The sequence below is a fragment of the Oreochromis aureus genome, linkage group 22 (genome assembly GCF_013358895.1).
Source record: "Oreochromis aureus strain Israel breed Guangdong linkage group 22, ZZ_aureus, whole genome shotgun sequence".
NCBI lineage: Eukaryota > Metazoa > Chordata > Actinopteri > Cichliformes > Cichlidae > Oreochromis > Oreochromis aureus.
Genome location: NC_052962.1, coordinates 6,709,947 through 6,728,363, shown reverse-complemented (window position 1 = coordinate 6,728,363; position 18,417 = coordinate 6,709,947). Strand labels below are relative to the sequence as shown.

The 18,417-nt window shown below is 42.9% G+C and overlaps 1 protein-coding gene across 4 annotated transcripts in view; it reads right to left on the bottom strand.

Moving 5' to 3' along the window:
* hivep3a (HIVEP zinc finger 3a) overlaps positions 1–18,417 on the bottom strand; it is a 52,286-nt gene continuing 33,869 nt past the window's right edge. For 3 of the 4 annotated variants that reach the window (XM_031741696.2, XM_031741694.2, XM_031741695.2), the window contains 6 exons: positions 10,963–15,163; positions 10,414–10,589; positions 6,563–6,693; positions 6,397–6,471; positions 3,840–4,450; positions 1–1,326 (listed from right to left, as the gene is read on the bottom strand). In XM_031741696.2, the coding sequence (XP_031597556.1) occupies positions 805–1,326; positions 3,840–4,450; positions 6,397–6,471; positions 6,563–6,693; positions 10,414–10,589; positions 10,963–14,796 (5,349 nt within the window). In that variant the 5' untranslated portion in view covers positions 14,797–15,163 and the 3' untranslated portion in view covers positions 1–804. The remainder of the gene's footprint in view (positions 1,327–3,839; positions 4,451–6,396; positions 6,472–6,562; positions 6,694–10,413; positions 10,590–10,962; positions 15,164–18,417) is intronic. The other variant, XM_039605112.1, reaches the window with a different exon arrangement.

Genomic DNA, 18,417 nt, shown 5'->3' with positions numbered 1-18,417 from the left:
AGTTTAATGGTAAACATGAAAATGACAGTGATTGTATCATGTAAAAAAAGCAACAACACAACAATACATGTATCTATTTATGAAAGAAAACTGTACCGTAGCTACCGTGTACGTGAAACAGGTCTCCACTGGATATCAAATCATTTGTCAGTGCACTCGAAAAGGATCTGAAACTTCTTTTCCTGGAGATTTCAGAAAAGGAGCTAATCGTGAGCTTGCTTCTTTAAAAACAAAATGAACAACAATAGCAACAAAAATCAGACTAATAATAATTATTATTATAACAATGATAATAATAATAACAATAACAATAATAATAATAATAATAATCACAGCTTTTAAGAATGACATATTAAACCACAATCTTGACATAAAATTGCACTTCAAAATACTGGTTGGGTGAATAAATATTTGCGATACCTTTTTATATCCACTTTGGTAATACAGTACATAAACACAGCAATAGTATATTAGCTGTCAACAGGGTTAATAGGGAAACTGATTTAAACTTTGTCTATTTTCATTCCAGCTGCTTTTGCATATAGTACAGAATTTGCATATTAGCACAGAAATAAATAAACACCAATGACATCAAAGAAGGGTAAAAAAGATTTACAAAACATACTGCATATCTAACATAGTGTCTATATATATTAATAATATAATTACATAACAGCGTCATTCAGAAGCGGTGCTCAAGTGCTTTTGCGTTTTGTCGTCAGACTCAAAACAAGCGTGTGGTGATTTCTGGCCACAGGCTGGTCTGTAGTCTTTTTGCACTGTCCCTTCAGACTCTGCCTCCTATCAGAGTTGTGTCTGGGAGGAAGGAGCCTTTTTTTGGCCTTGAGAGTTCTCAGGGTAAACACATCTTTCTCTAACAGGTGCATCTGCGCTCACCTCCGGGTGTCTCGTCTCAGTTCTGGGACTCGACGGCTGCTGGATGGTGAAGGATCCTTGATTCTTTTTGTTGGGTACGACACCTGCAGGCATTTGTCCTGTCGCCTCAGGGTTCAGCAGGCTTGCTTGGCTGCTCAGAGGCATCTCTTTAAGAACGTCCTGGCAATGTGGCAGAGCGAGCCTTCCCTTTGGAGCCTCGCTCAGTCTCATGGATGCCCCTGAGGTGTTAGCAGTGGTGCTGCTCAGGAAGCTGTACATTTGCAGGGGGGACCTGGGCGGAATCATGTGAATTCCCCCAATTGGAATCAGCATGTTTGGGGCTCTGCTTGGCTGCTGCGAGTGCAGAGGAAGGTGACTCAGGAGGTTGTGGGCTCCACGAGGACGCATGGGATGCGAGGGGATGTGGGTCAGACCAACCTCATCTACACACTACAACAAAAACAAAAAGCAGTTTTGCTTTAAATTGGAATAATAAAATAAAAATGAATCATGGCAGACTGAATATTGCCGCTGTCAGAGAGTGAAAGGTGAAAAACAATGTGGGCTTGATTGATCAGAACAGTCTCCAATGTCAATTGCAGATGTGATCATACTATCACTAGAAAATAGATGACAAAGGCAAAATATATTTCATCTTATCCATCTACTGTGAATTGCTACCTTGGTGGAGGGATTTGTGTCCTATGGGCTATGTTGTGGGGGGGCTTTTGCCCCCTGTTAGGGTCTCCCATGGCAAATTTGTCCTGAGGGACCAGACAAAGAGTGATTGAAAAACCCCTATGAGCAGAAGATCCAGGCAAGAGTTGATCCTGCATGGGATAGGGTTACCAGGTCCCTGCACTGAAGCCAGGCCTGGAAGGGTGCTTGAGGGCAAGCGCCTGGTGGCCGGGCCTTAGTCCATGGGACTCGGCTGGGCACATCCCGATAAAGGGACCTTGGCCCAACCTCCTGTAGGCCCACCACCCGCAGAACACAGGAGGTGCCGTAGGGGTTGGGTGCAGTGCGTGCTGGGCAGCAGCCATGGGCGGTGACCCTGGTGGTCCGAACCACAGCTACCGAGACTAGAGATTGAGACATAGAACATCATTTCTCTGGTGGTGAAGGAGCCGGAGTTAGTACGTGAGGTTGAGTCTGTGCATTGAGTTGGACTCAACTCAATGTACAGCTTGGGCTCTTGAACCAGGAGTGGGAGATCAACAGAAAGATTGGCGCTGTGGCTGCAGTGCGGGGAGAGGGAGGTCTGGACTTTTCTGCTTATGCTGCTGCACCCGCAATCTGGCCCCAGGTAAGTGGAAGAAAATAGATGAATGAATGGATGGATATTTTTTTCCTCCTTGTTTGAAATGTCTCATTTTCCAACATGGAAATGTTCTTAGTTATTATATCCAGCTGAACACAGCACAGGAAACACTACTCTTAGACTTTTTCAACTCCAGTTGAAGTGTACTTGAAGCGTGCATGCACAGATGCTGTACTGTTGTGTAGTGTCTCCTTGTCAGTGTGTGGTCATTAAAAAACACATTTACAGGTACAGTAGTCCGATCCAACAGACGAGCTACTGTAGCTCAAACTGCTGAACAAGTTGACGCTGGTTCTGATAGAAAAGTATCAGAACCAAGCATCACAGTTTGTTGTGTATGGGGCTGCATGGACACAGACCAGTCAGGGGGACCATGCTGTTGGCAACAAAAGTGCCAACAATGGGCACATGAGCATCAGAATTGGACCACGGAAGAAAGTGTCCTGGTGAATCACATTTTCTTTTGCATTACCCTGGGAAACACCTGTTAACCAGGATGCACAATGGGAAGAAGGCAAGCCAGTGGGAGAGTGATGCTTTGGGCAATGTTTTGCTGGGAAACCTTGGGTCCTGCCATCCATGAGGATGTTACTTTGACACAAACCATCTACCTAAGCACTGTTGAAAACCACGTACACACTTTCATGGAAGCTGTGTTCCCTGATGGCTGTGGCCTCTTTCAGCAGGATATTGTGCCCTGCCACAAAGCAACAGTGGTTCAGGAATGGTTTGAGGAGCACAACGATGACTTTGAGGTGTTGACTTGGCCTCCAAATTCCCCAGATCTCAATCCAATTGAGCATATGTGGGATGTGCTGGACAAGTAAGACCGAATCATGGAGACCACACTTAACTTACAGGACTTAAAGGATCCATGCCTCAACAGGTCAGGGCTTTTTTGGCAGCCAAATGGGGACCAACGCAATATTAGGCAGGTTTGTCATAAAGTTATACCTGATCAGTGTATATGCAAACACAGGAAGTCACTCTGTAGTGAATGTGAATCAGCACCTGCTCCTCTGCGACCTACATTAGTGTGAGGAATATATGGTGAAGTTTCACCATAACATGTTTGGAGTATATTTTTTGCTTATCAGTTTTTCATTAGGGTGAGCCGAGATATTCACCCACGCTATTTTTGTTGTTGACATGTGGTTCCAATCTTCAGAATTTAATGATTGGCCTGCTTTTCCTTTTTCCCCTGGTTACCCAGGGAAAACATGCTGTGTCTATTTGGGAGCTCTCCTGCATTATTTTAGGGCTAGGAGCTGCATGGTTGCTTTGTCTGATATAAAACAAGAGAGTTGCCTTTCCTTACCTTTCCAATAAATGTGACTTTAAAATAACCTCATATGTACCAGCCTATCTATATTTATTCTAAATGTTGACTTACTGGGATTTAACTGAACCACACAAGATTGGCTTTGTGAGCTGGAACCTGATTTATTTTTATAACTTTAGGCTAAACTAATAGAGTTGGATCAAGTCACAGGTGAGTGACGCGGTTTGAAGAAAAGCCACATTTTGGCCAGTGGTAATTATACACGCAGCAAAATTCTGACTTAAGTATACAACAAAAAAACTAAATTGGTATGAAGAACACTCAAAAAATGCTGTAAACAAATGTTTTGAAGTCACTCACCAGTCTTGCTGTAGATGCTTGGTCCCTTGGATGAATACGGGCTTGACAGTGAGCAGAGGTGTCAGCCAGGGAGCCCAGAAACCCATAGGAATGCGACCCCTGAGACTGCACTATTATAGGAGAGAGGCCTCTAACAGGGGAGATTGGTCTCTGTGAGGCGGAGGAGACATGACAACTGGATGGGGACAGGGATGAAGGAGGAGCAGGGGACTGGCGAGGGCTGGGTGATGGGTTGCGAGGTGGAGAAAGCTCGATTTGTGAGGTCATGATTTGACTACTTGGAGAATGAGGACCTCCAGAGGACGCTAATGTTGAAGCGTCGAGGCGTCTGCGGGCAAACAACGCCCTTCTGGCACTGGCTGAGCTCTTCTGGGTGGAATCCGTGGAGGTAATCGGAAAGGATGAGCTGCCTTCAGGTTCCCCCAGCTGACGTGCTGGATGAACTTTCTCTCTGTTAGTGTCGGAGCCTTCAGCCACTGTAGACTGGCTGTCTTCGTTATGCCCATCATACTTGTCCTTTGTGTTTTCATCCTCATGATCTCCACTTTTCCCGGCAACAGAGCACCGATGACCTTTTTGTTGATTTGGCTGACACGATGGGATTTTGCAGACTTCAAGGACAGAAAAAAAAGTTTATTTTAAATTAATTTTATATTGAACTTTTTTCAAATTTTTCTTACATCAGTAAGGCAAAACATCAAGAACTTTATTTACATTATTTAAAATTTGATCTGCATCATAAAGTGCAAATATGGCTAAAAACTGTCAGGTCATATTCCCTACATGATTAATTTACAATTGTCCTGCTATCATACATATTATTCAGTAATTATATTTTCACAAATACATATGGAAGAAATTATTGATCATTTAAAATAATTATCTTGTGGCACAACAGCCACTGAAAAATAGACTTTGTTGTGATTCTCTACCATCGATGGATGCATGTTCCACAAACCTAAGTGATGATACAATACTATTAAAAACACAAAGAAGGAACAACAGATTCTGATCAGTCCAACTGCTAAATCCAGCCCTGATATTGTCCAAACAGTGCTGTTATTAGAAGTCTTTTGGGCTGAAAAATGACATCAAACATTCAATGTTTATTAACTGATATTTTGAAGCTGGTTCCAAAAAGCAAGTCAATCACCTGAACACTAATTATGCTAAAATGAATAAATCCTGACATACAAAAATTTAGTCTCTATAGCAAATTTCCACATGTCAACTCTACTGTCAGCGGCAAAATATATCAAAGGCTTAAAAAGATGCTCTGTTAGGAGCACGGCCACAGTAGGTCGATGTGATCTAAGACCGTATCTACAGTGTCGTCACCCACCGATTAAGTTTTGAAGCCTCAAGATAAACATTACCATCTTTGCTTTTCAATATTGGCTGTGGTAAGAGGGGAGGGTCTGACCAAGATTAACATAATTGATTATTTAGAGACCAAAATGAGCGACTGAGACCATAAACTCAACCTTTAAGTGTTTATAGAGATCAAGTTGCAAAGCCATTTTCCCTATAGACTTCAGCAAACCCAGGTTTACATCGTAGTCCACTCAGGTCTGGGAACCCAGACCCAAAACAGAAAAGGATTAAAGATTAGACGACATCAGGCCCAAATCCAATTATGATGCTGTCACTTTTCAGTTCATCCATTCTGGATCCACTCTGGATCTGTTCATAGTCATTTATCCAGCATGATCTGTACTGCATATTTAAAGTGGCTCATCCTTTAAAAATGATGCTAAAATCTAGCTGACCAACATGTAGATAGTTTATGAAAGCTTAGGTATTTCAGTTTCATATAAAATTTTACATTCATTCAAGACTTCAAAGGCTGCAATGCATTTTCTGAGTAACATGTAAAACAATTACTATCACTTAACTCTTACTATTTACAGTAACTTATTACTCACTCATCACACACACGCTTAACTCTGAGTGAAAAATAGTCAATTGAACTTACAATCAGCTTTTCTAGAACTGAAAACGCAGAGTTGCAGATCTTAATAAACTCAGTTTCATTTATCTAAATGACTCAATGCCACCTTTCCCTCATCTGCTGCCATACTTGCTCTAATTAAGCCCTCCGCCCTTTCTCCCAACAGGGAGAAACCCATAGCCTGAGAACTTTTGAAAGAAACTAGCATGTACATAAATGACCGAAATGCAATATAAAATTTTATTTTTGGATTTTTCTATTCATTTTTAATCGCATTCTGCATCTTGAAGAAGTTTGTAGAGCGGGTCACTATGTTAATAACAGGCGAAATGCTGGCCTGGCCTCTTGTTCCATGTTCCATTTATCTAAAGAGGTTTGACATTTGATAAAATGTGTATATAATAAGGAGTTAGAAGCAGACATTTAACACAGTAAGGATAGTGCTAATAATGCTAATGTGGTAAGCATAGGACAAAAAAAGGAAGAGAAAAAGAGCACAGGGCATGTAATTTACCAAGCAATTACTGCATTTACTTTTAGGCAAAACCAAAAAAATAATACTCTCTGAAATATGTCACTGTCTTAGTAGCATAAAACAAATTGTACCTTCATGTATGTTCCCTGGGTAACAGCAGGTTTCCTTTCCATGTCCCTTAGATATCAGGTGTTCAGTAAGACTCCCTGGAAATAGAAAAGAGGAGCTCGCTGTTGATGCACAGAAAACACACACATTAGAAACTTGAAATAAATAAATATAAAATATTTATTTTACCTGCAGCTTTGAAAGCGGTGTCACAGAAACTGCAGTTATATGATGGTGATTCCTTGGTGATTACTGTAGTATCTTCACACTGGCACTTTTCTCCAACTCCACCACGTGCGTCATCATACCTCTTATTTAATCTGCAAATGTAAAGAGAGAGAAAGAGGTTTCAGTCTGATACTCAGGGTGTCTCCTTGTCGGTCAGCTCAGGATGATAGCAGCAATCAATATGAGTGTAACAGGAGCTGACAACCAGGCTGGGGGCCCTTCAGCACCTGTTAGTGACTGCATTTATCCAATGTAAGTGTAATATCTGGTGCTGGCCTTTACAACATGGGAATTTCAAACTGTGGCGGCTGGGCTCGGGGTCCACACCGCTTCACTTAGACTCCTTCAGTGAGGCACCTACTTCAGCTTCAACAGAGCAGCTTTCATAAGCCAAAAACCAGACCCCTCTGCCTCCCAGTGCCTTTAAGCCCCCTTCACAGCTAACACAACCACCAAGCCCAAACAAGAGGGAGCCTTCGATGCGGCTTCAGGTCCAGAGGTTTGCTGAAAGCGCAGCCAATAAAAACAGGCACAAGAGGGAGGGAAACCCTCGCCCAAACCAGCAGCTGCTCCAAATAAACGTGAAAAAACACTGAAAATGAAAACACATTCCTATGACAAACAATGGTTCTGGTTATAATCGGCTGTTTTTCTCTTCTATTTTCACCACAGGCTGTGTGGCTGGATAAACTCAGCAGGTATCATAAATGGTTGCTTTTACAGTGTCGGAAAACTTCCAAGTTAATGAAAGAGAAACACTTTGCCTTCGTGCCTCTATACTGTACTCGGCAGGTATAAATTTCATGTAACATCTGTTCCCACTCAAGATTTGAGTCTAGACCCCTTGGCTTTCCCCACTTCAAAAAAAAGAAAAGGAAAAAATGGCAACATCCCACTAGCTTGCTGCCTCCGTTGTGTCTTTATGTTCCTCAGACAGACAGAGCAGACGGAGAAAGCAGAAAGCGGGCGGGCGTGAGGATGACTCACTCTTTTTAGGAAGGCTGCGATGAGCGTCAACATGAGTCACAACAGGGATTTGTTCGCAGACACACTCCTGAACCAAAAAGAGACACACAGATGGCACCTCTCTGCACTCCCCTTATCACATCACAGCAGTGTTTATTTCTGATAGGTATCAAAATTACTGAGCGTGTCTGGCTTAACCTCCCTGCAAATGAATCTGAGAAGATGAGTGTGTGCTACATAAGAATAATAGAACGGACTGTGCCTACTTCCATCTTTTCAAATGATATGTTAGTTTCAGGATGAGTGTTAGCCATTGATCATCTTGTTTTCTTTTTAACATGAACAGTGACTCCTGCCAGATTTGGGTAAATCTGAGGTAGTTCCTCCACTGATTTGCTGGGATTGGGGCACTTAGAGGTGTTTTACTATCTTTGTGCCAATCCTGCTAAAGGATAACACTGTGTTCACATCACAGCTTATTATTCAGTTTTAAGTATTTACTGTGTACAGTTCATATCTGTTAAACATGATTAGGCATAGCTATTTTTATTATGGTTACTTGCATTTAAATGATTCTTTAATATACTGTGTTTCACACTAATTTAGAACAGTATTTTAAAATGAAGGTTGGAAGATTGATTAAATGCCCTGACAGCTAATCAAATGTGTCTTCCTGCCATGAGTAAGATGCACGTCAGTCAAGTGGCAAACATTCATTTACAGTTTAAGAAATAATACGCTCATTCAACCAAATGGCCTGACCAACCTCTGCTAGGTCCGGCAGGCCAAGTCTGGGCTACAAGGTTCTTCTGGGGTCTAAGTCAGTGGTCCCCAATCCCCGGCTGTTAGTGACCGGTACCGGTTCGTGAGTCGTTTGGTACCAGTCTTCGAGAGTTGAGGCTCAGGTGTGACATTTATGGTTTTCAGGGTTTTTATTGTTATTTTTTTATCGTTAACTCGGTTTCCCTGGGTCTTTCCCCGTGTGTTATGAATACATCATCTATTTTTGGTACCGGTACTGGTTTTATTTTGTTGTATTTATCCGCGACACCTTAAAGGCCGGTTCGTGAAAATATTGCCGGACATAAACCGGTCTGTGGCGCAAAAAAAGGTCGCGGGCCGCTGGTCTAAGTAATAACTGTCGATAAGCCTACCCCCTCATTTTGATGCGTCTCTTTTAGAGTAATCTTAAGAATCATTTCTTTGTTCCATTAGTGCCACGACTTGAAAGAACAATATAAATACAGAAAAAAAAATCATATTCTGATTGTCTAGGGTTAGAGTAAAGGTTAAGTTTAAGGACGAAGTCATCGCCAACAAGTTAGACCTCACAGGGTTAATCTGCAAGCTGTTTTGAGAAATGATTTTTCAGAATGGCTACAGGGTTGCTACTAACACTATCCCAATTCCAAAAAAATACATTCATAAATAATGGAAGCAACATAGCTCAAAAAACAAAACTTTGTAAAGATACATATTCAGCTCATTTGAACCAAAATACCCATTTTGCTCTCCTCCAAAATAGGGTTAGGATTATCACCAATGATGACTTAAACCTCAGCGGGTTAATAAAACAAAATATAGTCAATATTTGACTCATCTTAATATTATTATGTTTTTGGGCATGCTTTCTTTCCAAAAAAGCATTATACCCATAAACCTACAGGAAACTGTTTCCAAACTAACAGTAAATGAAAACATTTTCAGAGCCTTTGTTTCACGTTTCTTCAGCATACTCCTAGGCCCAAGCTCTTTTTTTTTTGTATAGCATTTGTCCATTTTCCATTCTGTCTGTACAGCAGGTTTTCTTTAATGATTAATGCCATGTCTGTACACAATGTCCGTGTTACACCAATACACACAGCCAACAATGTACTGCTGCTCCATGTGAATGGCTCTGATGGCTGGTGTAAATGAATCACTGCAGGAGCAGAGGAAGCTAGGTAGTTTCCTGGCTTCAGCCCTTCAACAGATGGACTCTGTTGGTGCAGACAGCCAACCCTTAGCTTGTCCAACGTAACGGACGACAACAGTTTCCAGAACACAGAACAGAATGTGACACATGCTTTCTGCGCTGTAAGTAATGTGGAGCATTACAATATAAATAAAAACAATGTATCGTTATTACCTAACAGTGCGGGATAATCTTACTTGTGTTACAAAAATCCTTAAGAGTTATCTGCACAACATGTGGCTCAAACAAACAACCATGTCTTTTTCCTCCCACACACTAGCGCTACAATCAGCTGATTTTTGTTTTTGTGCAGAGAAGAGGAAAATGGTGACGCTGTCTATAACTTTAGTGGTGGAGATTACTTTTAGCTCTGTTGCATAAAAGGACAAGAGTACGTTGGTAAAGTGAAAAAACTGTATTATGCTGCTAACACAGAGCTCGCAAAGAACCTAGAATTATTCAAAGCTGAGTGCATGCCAACCTCAGACCAGCAGCCAGACCCTGAACTTTAACAGGTAACAGAGGCAGTGATGAGCAGTCAGGCTTGCAGCGTTGTAGCCTCCATTTCTATCTGTGCATGTTTGTAAAGTAGAATCACTGTGATAACTCAGCTTTGCTTTGTCTTTTTAGCTTTGTGTTCATATTGTAAAAAGAGAAAAATCGCAGGTGTGTGTTCTCACTAGAACAAGCCTTTGTGCCAGTATGTAGGACTGTAGCCTGAGGTTTATAGTATTATAGTATTAACGAGTTACAAGTTACTTTTTTTGATAAGTAAATATGTAATGTAGTGCATTACTTTTAAGAAAAGTACTGAGTAATGTGTAACATCACATTCCAGAACCCAACACGGTTAGCTAACATACTGCTGCGATTATCAGGAGATCATACTCACCCTCTCTCAGAGACCCAAACTTCATTTCTGGAGCATGACTGGACTTTTTCCTCCTCTGCCTCGTCTTCCTTCTCTTCCTCCTTCTCCTCCTTTCTGTTTGACTTGTTGTCATCCACTGATGTCTGTCCTTTCTTTGTTCCCTCGTAGTCTCTGTAGCATGACTGCTTTTTGCAGACCTATACTCGAAAGAGACACGGGCAAATTCACCAACTCTGCTCCAGCATGCCCAGGGAGACAAAAATTGGGAATTCTCATTGAACGATGTATTTTATCACATGTCTTAAGACACACGCTTCATTTCAACAGTTTAAATTTTGACCCCGTTAAACGACACTCCCCGTCTTGGATTCTATAACAAAAATGGTAAGGAAAGCTAACCCACTCTTTTCTACGCCTCCTATATGGAGTGTCTCAGTGACTGCTCTACTTCTTATCACCTACCAGTCCTTACATTTTGATCAGTTTTATTTGATTCTTTCCCAAGTTCTGTTACAATAGTAATGATTAGGTCTACAGACAGGTGTAATCAGTGGTCAGTGTTGTAATTACCTCTGTGGAGGAGGGTCTTTTGTCGTCCTCTTGCTCCACTGACTCTGCTGCCTGCACTGACATGGGGGATAGGGTATATATGGATGGACTGAGCCTCTGCTTGCAGTGAAGCAGAGAGAGAGCTGTCTTGCTGGAGAGGCCAGGTGGATTGGGGTCATAGCCACTAGTAGACCACGACGAATACACTGAGGGCTTCTGTTCATCCAGAGCAGAAGGGTTTGGTTTAATGTAGTTTAAATAGCACCAGCTGTTACAGGTGCTGGACAGCAGACTGGGGAATGAAGGCCCAACATGCGAGACGGGAGAGCAAATAGCAGGTAAACATGACTCCTGTTTGAGCTTGTGCTTGCAAGTCTCGACTGTTGCTTTGTCAGAACAACCCATCTCCCTCTCCTCTTCTTCTTTTACTCTTTTCTGCTGCTGCTGTGACTCTGGAGGCAGCTCCATGCTGTTTGAGGGGGAAAGCATCCGTTTATTGCCCCCTGAGCCTGATAACCTGAGGCTATCATCAGACCACGTTTGAAGATCTGGACTCATGTCCCTGTGGGGTCTTTGTTCAGCTGTTGAAACACCTGCACTTTGTGGGACAGCACTAACTGCCTCCTGGGGCCTAGGGGAGGTGGACTGAGACAATGTGGTGTATATGGCGCATGCAGGGGTGTGCGTGTCTGTTTGGAGACGCACTGCAACTGCTGGATCTGTGACTGGCCTCAGTATTTCTAGATTGGACCTGATGTTAGGGGCAGAGTGCCGAACATGGGAGCGACTTACTGAGTAGTCATCGTCTTGTGGAGGAATCTCTAGTTTCAGCCCTGTAGACATGGGGAGATAGCGGGCTCTGGCAGCCCCTGATGGTCCATGCGTATGATATTGCTGTGGTGCAGGAGCAAGGGCCTGCTCTGTATAGGTCTCCTCTTTTACAGTTGCAGATGGGTCATGAGGAAGGGACAGTTCTGTGCTCCCAATCAACTGAATATTTTGAGTAAGTTTCCACTGAGAAAAGATATCTTTGCACTGCAATTCCACTGGATTATGTAAAACTGTGTCCCCTGATAGAGAAGAAGAAGAGGGCCTGCTGCAGTGTACAGAAGTTGGGCTTCTTGCTTGAGAAGATCTGCTTGGGCCGAGATATTCAGGACCACGGGTCAGGATCGTACACTGTTCCTCCTCCTCATCTGGATCACTGATAGCAGTGTGTCTCATTAATAGACATTTTCTTCTTTCCCTCCACCCAACTGCAGAGCGCTCAGGGGACAGAGAGCTGTAGTCAAAAGACTTACTGCGGGTCTCAGCCATGAGGACACTCAGTTGTGGGTCATGAGGGGCCTGTTCAGATGCTGAGCGCCTCATCTCTCTGTGCTGATGCACCCCCGGCACCGTCAGCATATGAAGAGCTCTTGATCTCCTTAGTGGCGTTGATGTTGCAACGTCCATGTCCTGTCTGTTTGATTCTTCAAAGGATGTGGAGCGACTGGATGCATATGATGCACTACTATCCTGACTAGGGCTGCGGGGCAGGGACAGAGAGTCAAAACTGGATTCTCCTGATGACTGGGCAACTTCAGCTAATCGTAACCGCTTCTTCTTTGGAGGAAGCTTTTCAATAGGGAGCTGTGCCAGAGAGGGGCTTCTCTGCGGCCACTGAAATTCATCTAGTTTCTCTTGATGTTTTGCTGTGGTGGTAGGTTCGGCTGAAGTGTCTGTACTCATGTTGGGATCCTCTGTCACCAGGATCTCTGGAACCTGCACATTGTGTTGGCGGACCAGCTTTCGGGCTGCTAGTTTTGGTACATGTTGTTGAGGTTGTTTCTGAGGCAACAGTTGATGATCTTCATGAGGTGGAGAGTGCTTTCTTGCCTCTGCACCTGGATTCTCATTACTTAAGGATTCTTGTTTTTCAAAGGAACTAGTATGCTGAATTACTGAACAAGTTTGCAATGCAGGCTTCCTCTGGCCCTCATAAGTTGCACTGCTTTCATCTTTGCACTGGCCTGAAGACAGGGAAGAACAAGGTAATGAAGGAGAAGAGGGGTCATCAAATTCAAAACTCTCCTCTTTCCTTCTCTTGCGCATTACTGAAGCGCCTGCCCTGACTGCACTGTTCTTTACTTGTGAACACTCCATTTGACTAATTACCACTTCATTGATGGGTTGATGTGCTAGGCACAGGCTCTGCTTGTGTTTTTTATAACCTATCCAATCTTTGCATCCTGTGCCACAGGCCTCACACTCATATGGCTGTGGTTGACTTTGCTTACAGTCAGGCACGGTGGTTAAGCTGTCAGAGTAAAATGAATGAGAATCCTCGTGTTCCTCTTTTGTAAGTTCTGTACCAAGTGGAATTTCAATTGCTGGCTGTCGTCTCAGCATCCCGTAACGGCGCGAAGGCTGTCGTTCGTCAAAGGATTGACTTAGGCGGCATTTGTTTGGGCCGCCACTGGTGGTCTCAAATAAACTGGCTTCAGGTGGCATTGATTGACTTCGCACCAGCGGGGCGGTGGATGTTTGGTTAGCAGGCTGCTCCACATTTGAGGGTGGGTGATGAAATTTTTCACATGGAACTCCCATAGTGATAGAGCCGCTGCTTTTATAGCCCACATCGCCAACCTTGGGGCTATGAATGAGCGGTTCTTTCACAGTTGAACTCTTTTGAGACTCAGAACTGTTCTTTCTGGAGAGTGAGAATCTCCTTGGTTTTACACTGTCAATTTTACTGGTATCCACCACTGCCTCGTTGATGGTGATAAGTTTGGTTATATGGTCGATGACCTGTTTCTTGGGCACCGTGAATGAGATGCTTTTGTCCTCCTCACCAGAGGGATGCTGGTTTTGATGACGAGACATCCTCTGTAGGTGTCCAAAGCGTCCATATTTACCAAGGATGATCTCAGCATAGCTTTTGGCACTTGTGTTGGGGGGGCTGTCCTGTGACTGCTCTGTACTTTCAGAGCGAGAAAAATAGCCAGATTCTGTACTACCTCTACTACCTAATGCTAAAGATGACGTCTTTTCATCAGATGAGTCTTGAGGAGTGGGTTTTCCTCTGCTTAGGCGCAGGGCCAATCTCTTTTTCACCGCATAGGAGTAATTGTTTCCTCCAGGGCAATCTTTGGCCATGTCTGTTTCAACACTCTTGATTGAGGCTCCACTGTCTTGTCTTTCTGAAACAGAAGAAGCTGATGATAGCTGTCTCGTTTCCTCGTCCGACTCTGTGACTTGCTCCGCTGCCGATTTCGACTCCCCAAGCGCCAGGCCTGCCTTCACCCGGTGGGTATGAGATTTGCGATGTTTGTATAGGTTACTCTTGGTCTTAAAAGAGAACCCGCATGGGGCACAGGGATAGGGTCTTTCACCCGTGTGGGAGCGAATGTGTTTCTGTAAAACACTAGGCTTGGCACATGCACGGCCACAGTAAGTGCAAACATATTTTCCTGGTCTCTGAGGCTTACGCTCACGTTTCTGCTTTGGGGTCCCTTCCTGGGTTTCTGGTTTAGACTGGGCAGGGTCATCTCCTGAGGAAGGTGGGATTTCTGGAGTCAAACTCAAAGCTGTGGTTGGTTTCGTTGCTGTCGATGCCTCCTGTTTATGCGCCGGTGCTGTATCTGAGTCAATGCTTTGCCGCTGGTGTCTGAGACGTTTGCGTTCTGGATTCTGCCTTCTGGATTGTTTGGGCTGCTGTAATGTGCCATGGGGCTTTGGGGAGCCAGTTTGCTGTTGTTGACAGGGCTGGGGGGGAGACTTGGGCTGAGGGCCTCGCTGTGGAGACTCCTTCTGAGAATGTTCTTGACCTCCGGACTGCTCCCCAGTGGTCAGGCGACAATGCAAGGCCTCCATAAAATGGAAGGACAGCCTCAGGTAGACACGTAGGATGCGTCTGCCTGAGCCAGGCTACAGAGTTAAAGCCAAAGCATTAACTGGGTAATAGGTTTAATTTGAGCAAATCTGATCAAAATATCCACCTTACTTGACTGCACTTCATAATTATTTGCTTGTTTTACTCAAATTGTTATTGCTTGACAAAGGAACGATGCCATCAAATGTAAAACAGTAGCATCAAAGAATGCAGCTGTGATATGCCATGTGCTGTGGAGGAAGTCCTCTGCCATGCAAGCATTAAGCATTCCATCATGAAGCACACAGACTCTGTTGCTCAGCTGGTTCAGTTCAACGCACAATTCCTTTGTCTTCTCAACATGTAGATCTGCAAAAACAAACAAGTCATTATATAGGATAGTGCATACAGTTCAACACTGAGAAACAGATAACCCTCTGGCCTCTCTGTTTGCCACATAAGAATATTTATGTTTTGTGTGTTGCATAATCACTATGTGTCATAACATTCATCTTTCGCTTTCCCGCGGCTGCTGCCTGTTTTAAATTAGAATGGTTTATGTAATGTTTTGTTGTAAAAATATATCAGCATGCAGTAAAACTGATGATTCTGCTAATGTTCCCTGAGAGAGGCAGTATACGCACCCAACTGTGACTTGAACATTCAAATAACATCATTTGATTTGGTCTTTAATGATTTCCTATTTCTTAACGATTGCAGAATATCATTATGTCAGACAACACATTACATATACTGCCCACTCCCATAAAACTGGTCTGATCTTTCTGCTGCAAGACAGAGAAAAATACAAAGACAAAAAAAATAAATAAATCAGACTGCCACTTGATCCATTTGATTGTGGAACTATAATGTCCTAATGGTTTGATTATGAAATTGACTTAGAGATCTCTTGTACTCTTTCACACTCGTACTGCTGTCTTACAAGCATCTTTTTCGTCTTTGGTGTTAATGAAATTGCAGCTTTTGAATTGTGCAGTCTACTATCAAATGCAAAATGATCATCAGACTGTGCTAAAATACAGTGCTGCCACACTGCAGGACATGTGAAGGACGCTACCTGTTTCATCGGATTAACTGATGATTTTAGATATTTTAAAAAGGGCCAAGCCAAACGGAGGCGACGGATGGCTGCGAGCTGTGAGTGCATACAAAAGGTGAATCAGTGGAGATACTGAAGAAAATTCCCAGTGTTACTTTGTGCCAGCATGCTGAAACAGTAAACAAGGCATCCCACGCACTGACCAGCTGGTTTCTACACCCACATTCTGGTGGAAGACGGCAAAGCTGCTGGATACTATCCAAATTACTGATAACAGGTTGACAACCATCTTTGATTTAACTTGTGAGAAGAGTATACGTGCCAATATTGGATGAATAAAAAACGATCACTTTATACTACCAGCAAAACAAGCATAGTATAAGAGAGTTATAGAATTTGTGCAGTTTGCAGAGGACCATTGAGATCATAGCTCTCTTGCCATAAGCCTAGTAAGTGTTAAATGCAGGCCAATCAGGTAGTCATATAGCTTGTAGTGGGAAGTCAGACTCTTGTTTGTAAAACTAGAATTAACACATCAGTCTGAGAGTTGTTTGGGGCATGTGCATTCTCTGCATGAAGGTGACAATGACTGCTACCAACAACTAGTCAAATAATAAAAAAATAAGATAAAAAAAATTGGCTCATTTTCACTTGCTCCAAAGTTAACTATGAACTGTTCATTTACACCTCACATAACATGGGTGCAGCCAATGCACAAACAAGCCAAACATTTCTCCTTGCACCCCTCACCCCACATATCTACTCTCTGCATGAACTTTCACAAGGCTCAGTGCAAGCAAAGCTGGAGTTTTACTTGAAGGGGGTTAAAGGAGCATTATCATTTATTATCCTCCATTAGTGAAAATACAGAACAATGTTATGCCCAAACATTTGTCTGGTTGTTGTTTGTTTTTATCATTTTCAAAAGTTCTTGTATTTTAGTAACTGTTTCAGGTCTTTTTAAATTCTGAAAAATTACTTACATGGGCTAGGTAACAGCCCAGTCACACTAAACTAAAAATAGAAGGCAACCTCCTTGCATTTCACAACAAATGGTGCTTGTCTGGTGAATGCACTGAGATTTTTTTTTTTTTTTTTTTTTTTATTTGGCAACTAATCGCAAGTAGTTACAGTTACTAACCCAATTTCGCTGTGCAAGAAACCACACAATGACAATAAAAGCTCTAAAGTCTAACTGGTCCCAGAGGTTGGGCATGCAACACCCTCAGCTTCTGGGAGACCACTTTGAAACACAAGGCAATTGCTTGTAGTGCCTGGTACGAGGCAACCTCTCTTTAAAGAATCATGGTCTAAATCAAACCTTTCCAGTCCCTCTCAGGGGGATTGGAAAGGTTTGCAAATAATTGTCATCTAATTTCTAAATGCAGACAGATCGTCAACAAATTGCAATCAGTCATCTCTGACGTGTCTCTTTGGAACAGGGATCTTCACTCAACTGGTTGCCAACTGGTCGTATTTTGATTACATTCCTATATAGAAGCAGGACTGCTGAGGGCCTGTATGATTTTGCAGGTAAATCGCAGCAGGGGCGGAACTAGAAAGGTGGCATGGGGTGGCAAGTGCCACCCTAAAATGATCCCTTGCCACCCCAAGTGCCACCCCAGTTTTGCATATGACAGTGTTGTTTATTAAAATAAGATAACATTAACAGTTTGAGCGTAGTTACAGTCAACAGTGAATATAAATGCTAAAACTGAATATATTGCATAGTGTCCACCCCCACAATTAACAAATGGTTCAGCCCATAGCAGGACCGGCTTTTTTCTTGTTTTCAGTAACAAGCGATGCTTATGATTGTGCCAGAGCACATTTTGAACAACACCATGGGAATTTTGGGTTTTACACAGGTGGTTGGATGTTACACTCTGGAAATGGAAGGAAGGTGAGTGTTATTAACCCTCTGTGGTCCACGGACGCTGCACCTCCAAATCACATGACTGATGTAAGCTGACATAACAACAAGCTGCAGCCACGCTGAGTCTCTATTTCAGCCCACATTAAAAGTTCGGACTTCAAAGTTTTTAAATTTTAATTACAGGCTAGTAAATCCAGAGTTATGATAATATATATAAGCCATGCTTTTTTCTAAATACTGTCGTCACGTTTTTGTGTGTGTGTGTGTGTGTGTGTGTGTGTGTGTGTGTGTGTGTGTGTGTGTGTGTGTGTGTGTGTGTGTGTGTGTGTGTGTGTTTTAAGCGTTTTCTAAGGACAGCGCGAAAACAGTAAAGAAAGGAAAGAAAGCCACCTCTTTCCTATCGGTGGAAAAATGCACCATGTCGACCAATTAAAAAAAAAAAGTCAACATGTGGGATTTGGTTATTTGGTTGTTTAGGAAGAGGGAAAAGTTTTGGGAGTGACGGTAACGGCAGCGAGACAGAGCGAGCGAGCGAGCGAGCGAGCGAGAGAGAGAGAGTTTTTAGATGTGGGAGATTTGTAACGTTTAGTGTGGAGTGTATACTTAGTGTGTCGTGTGGTCTTGTGTAGTTGTTCTGTTGTGTAGTCGTTGTTTTGTTTTGTGTGTCAGTGAGGGCACTAATGAATG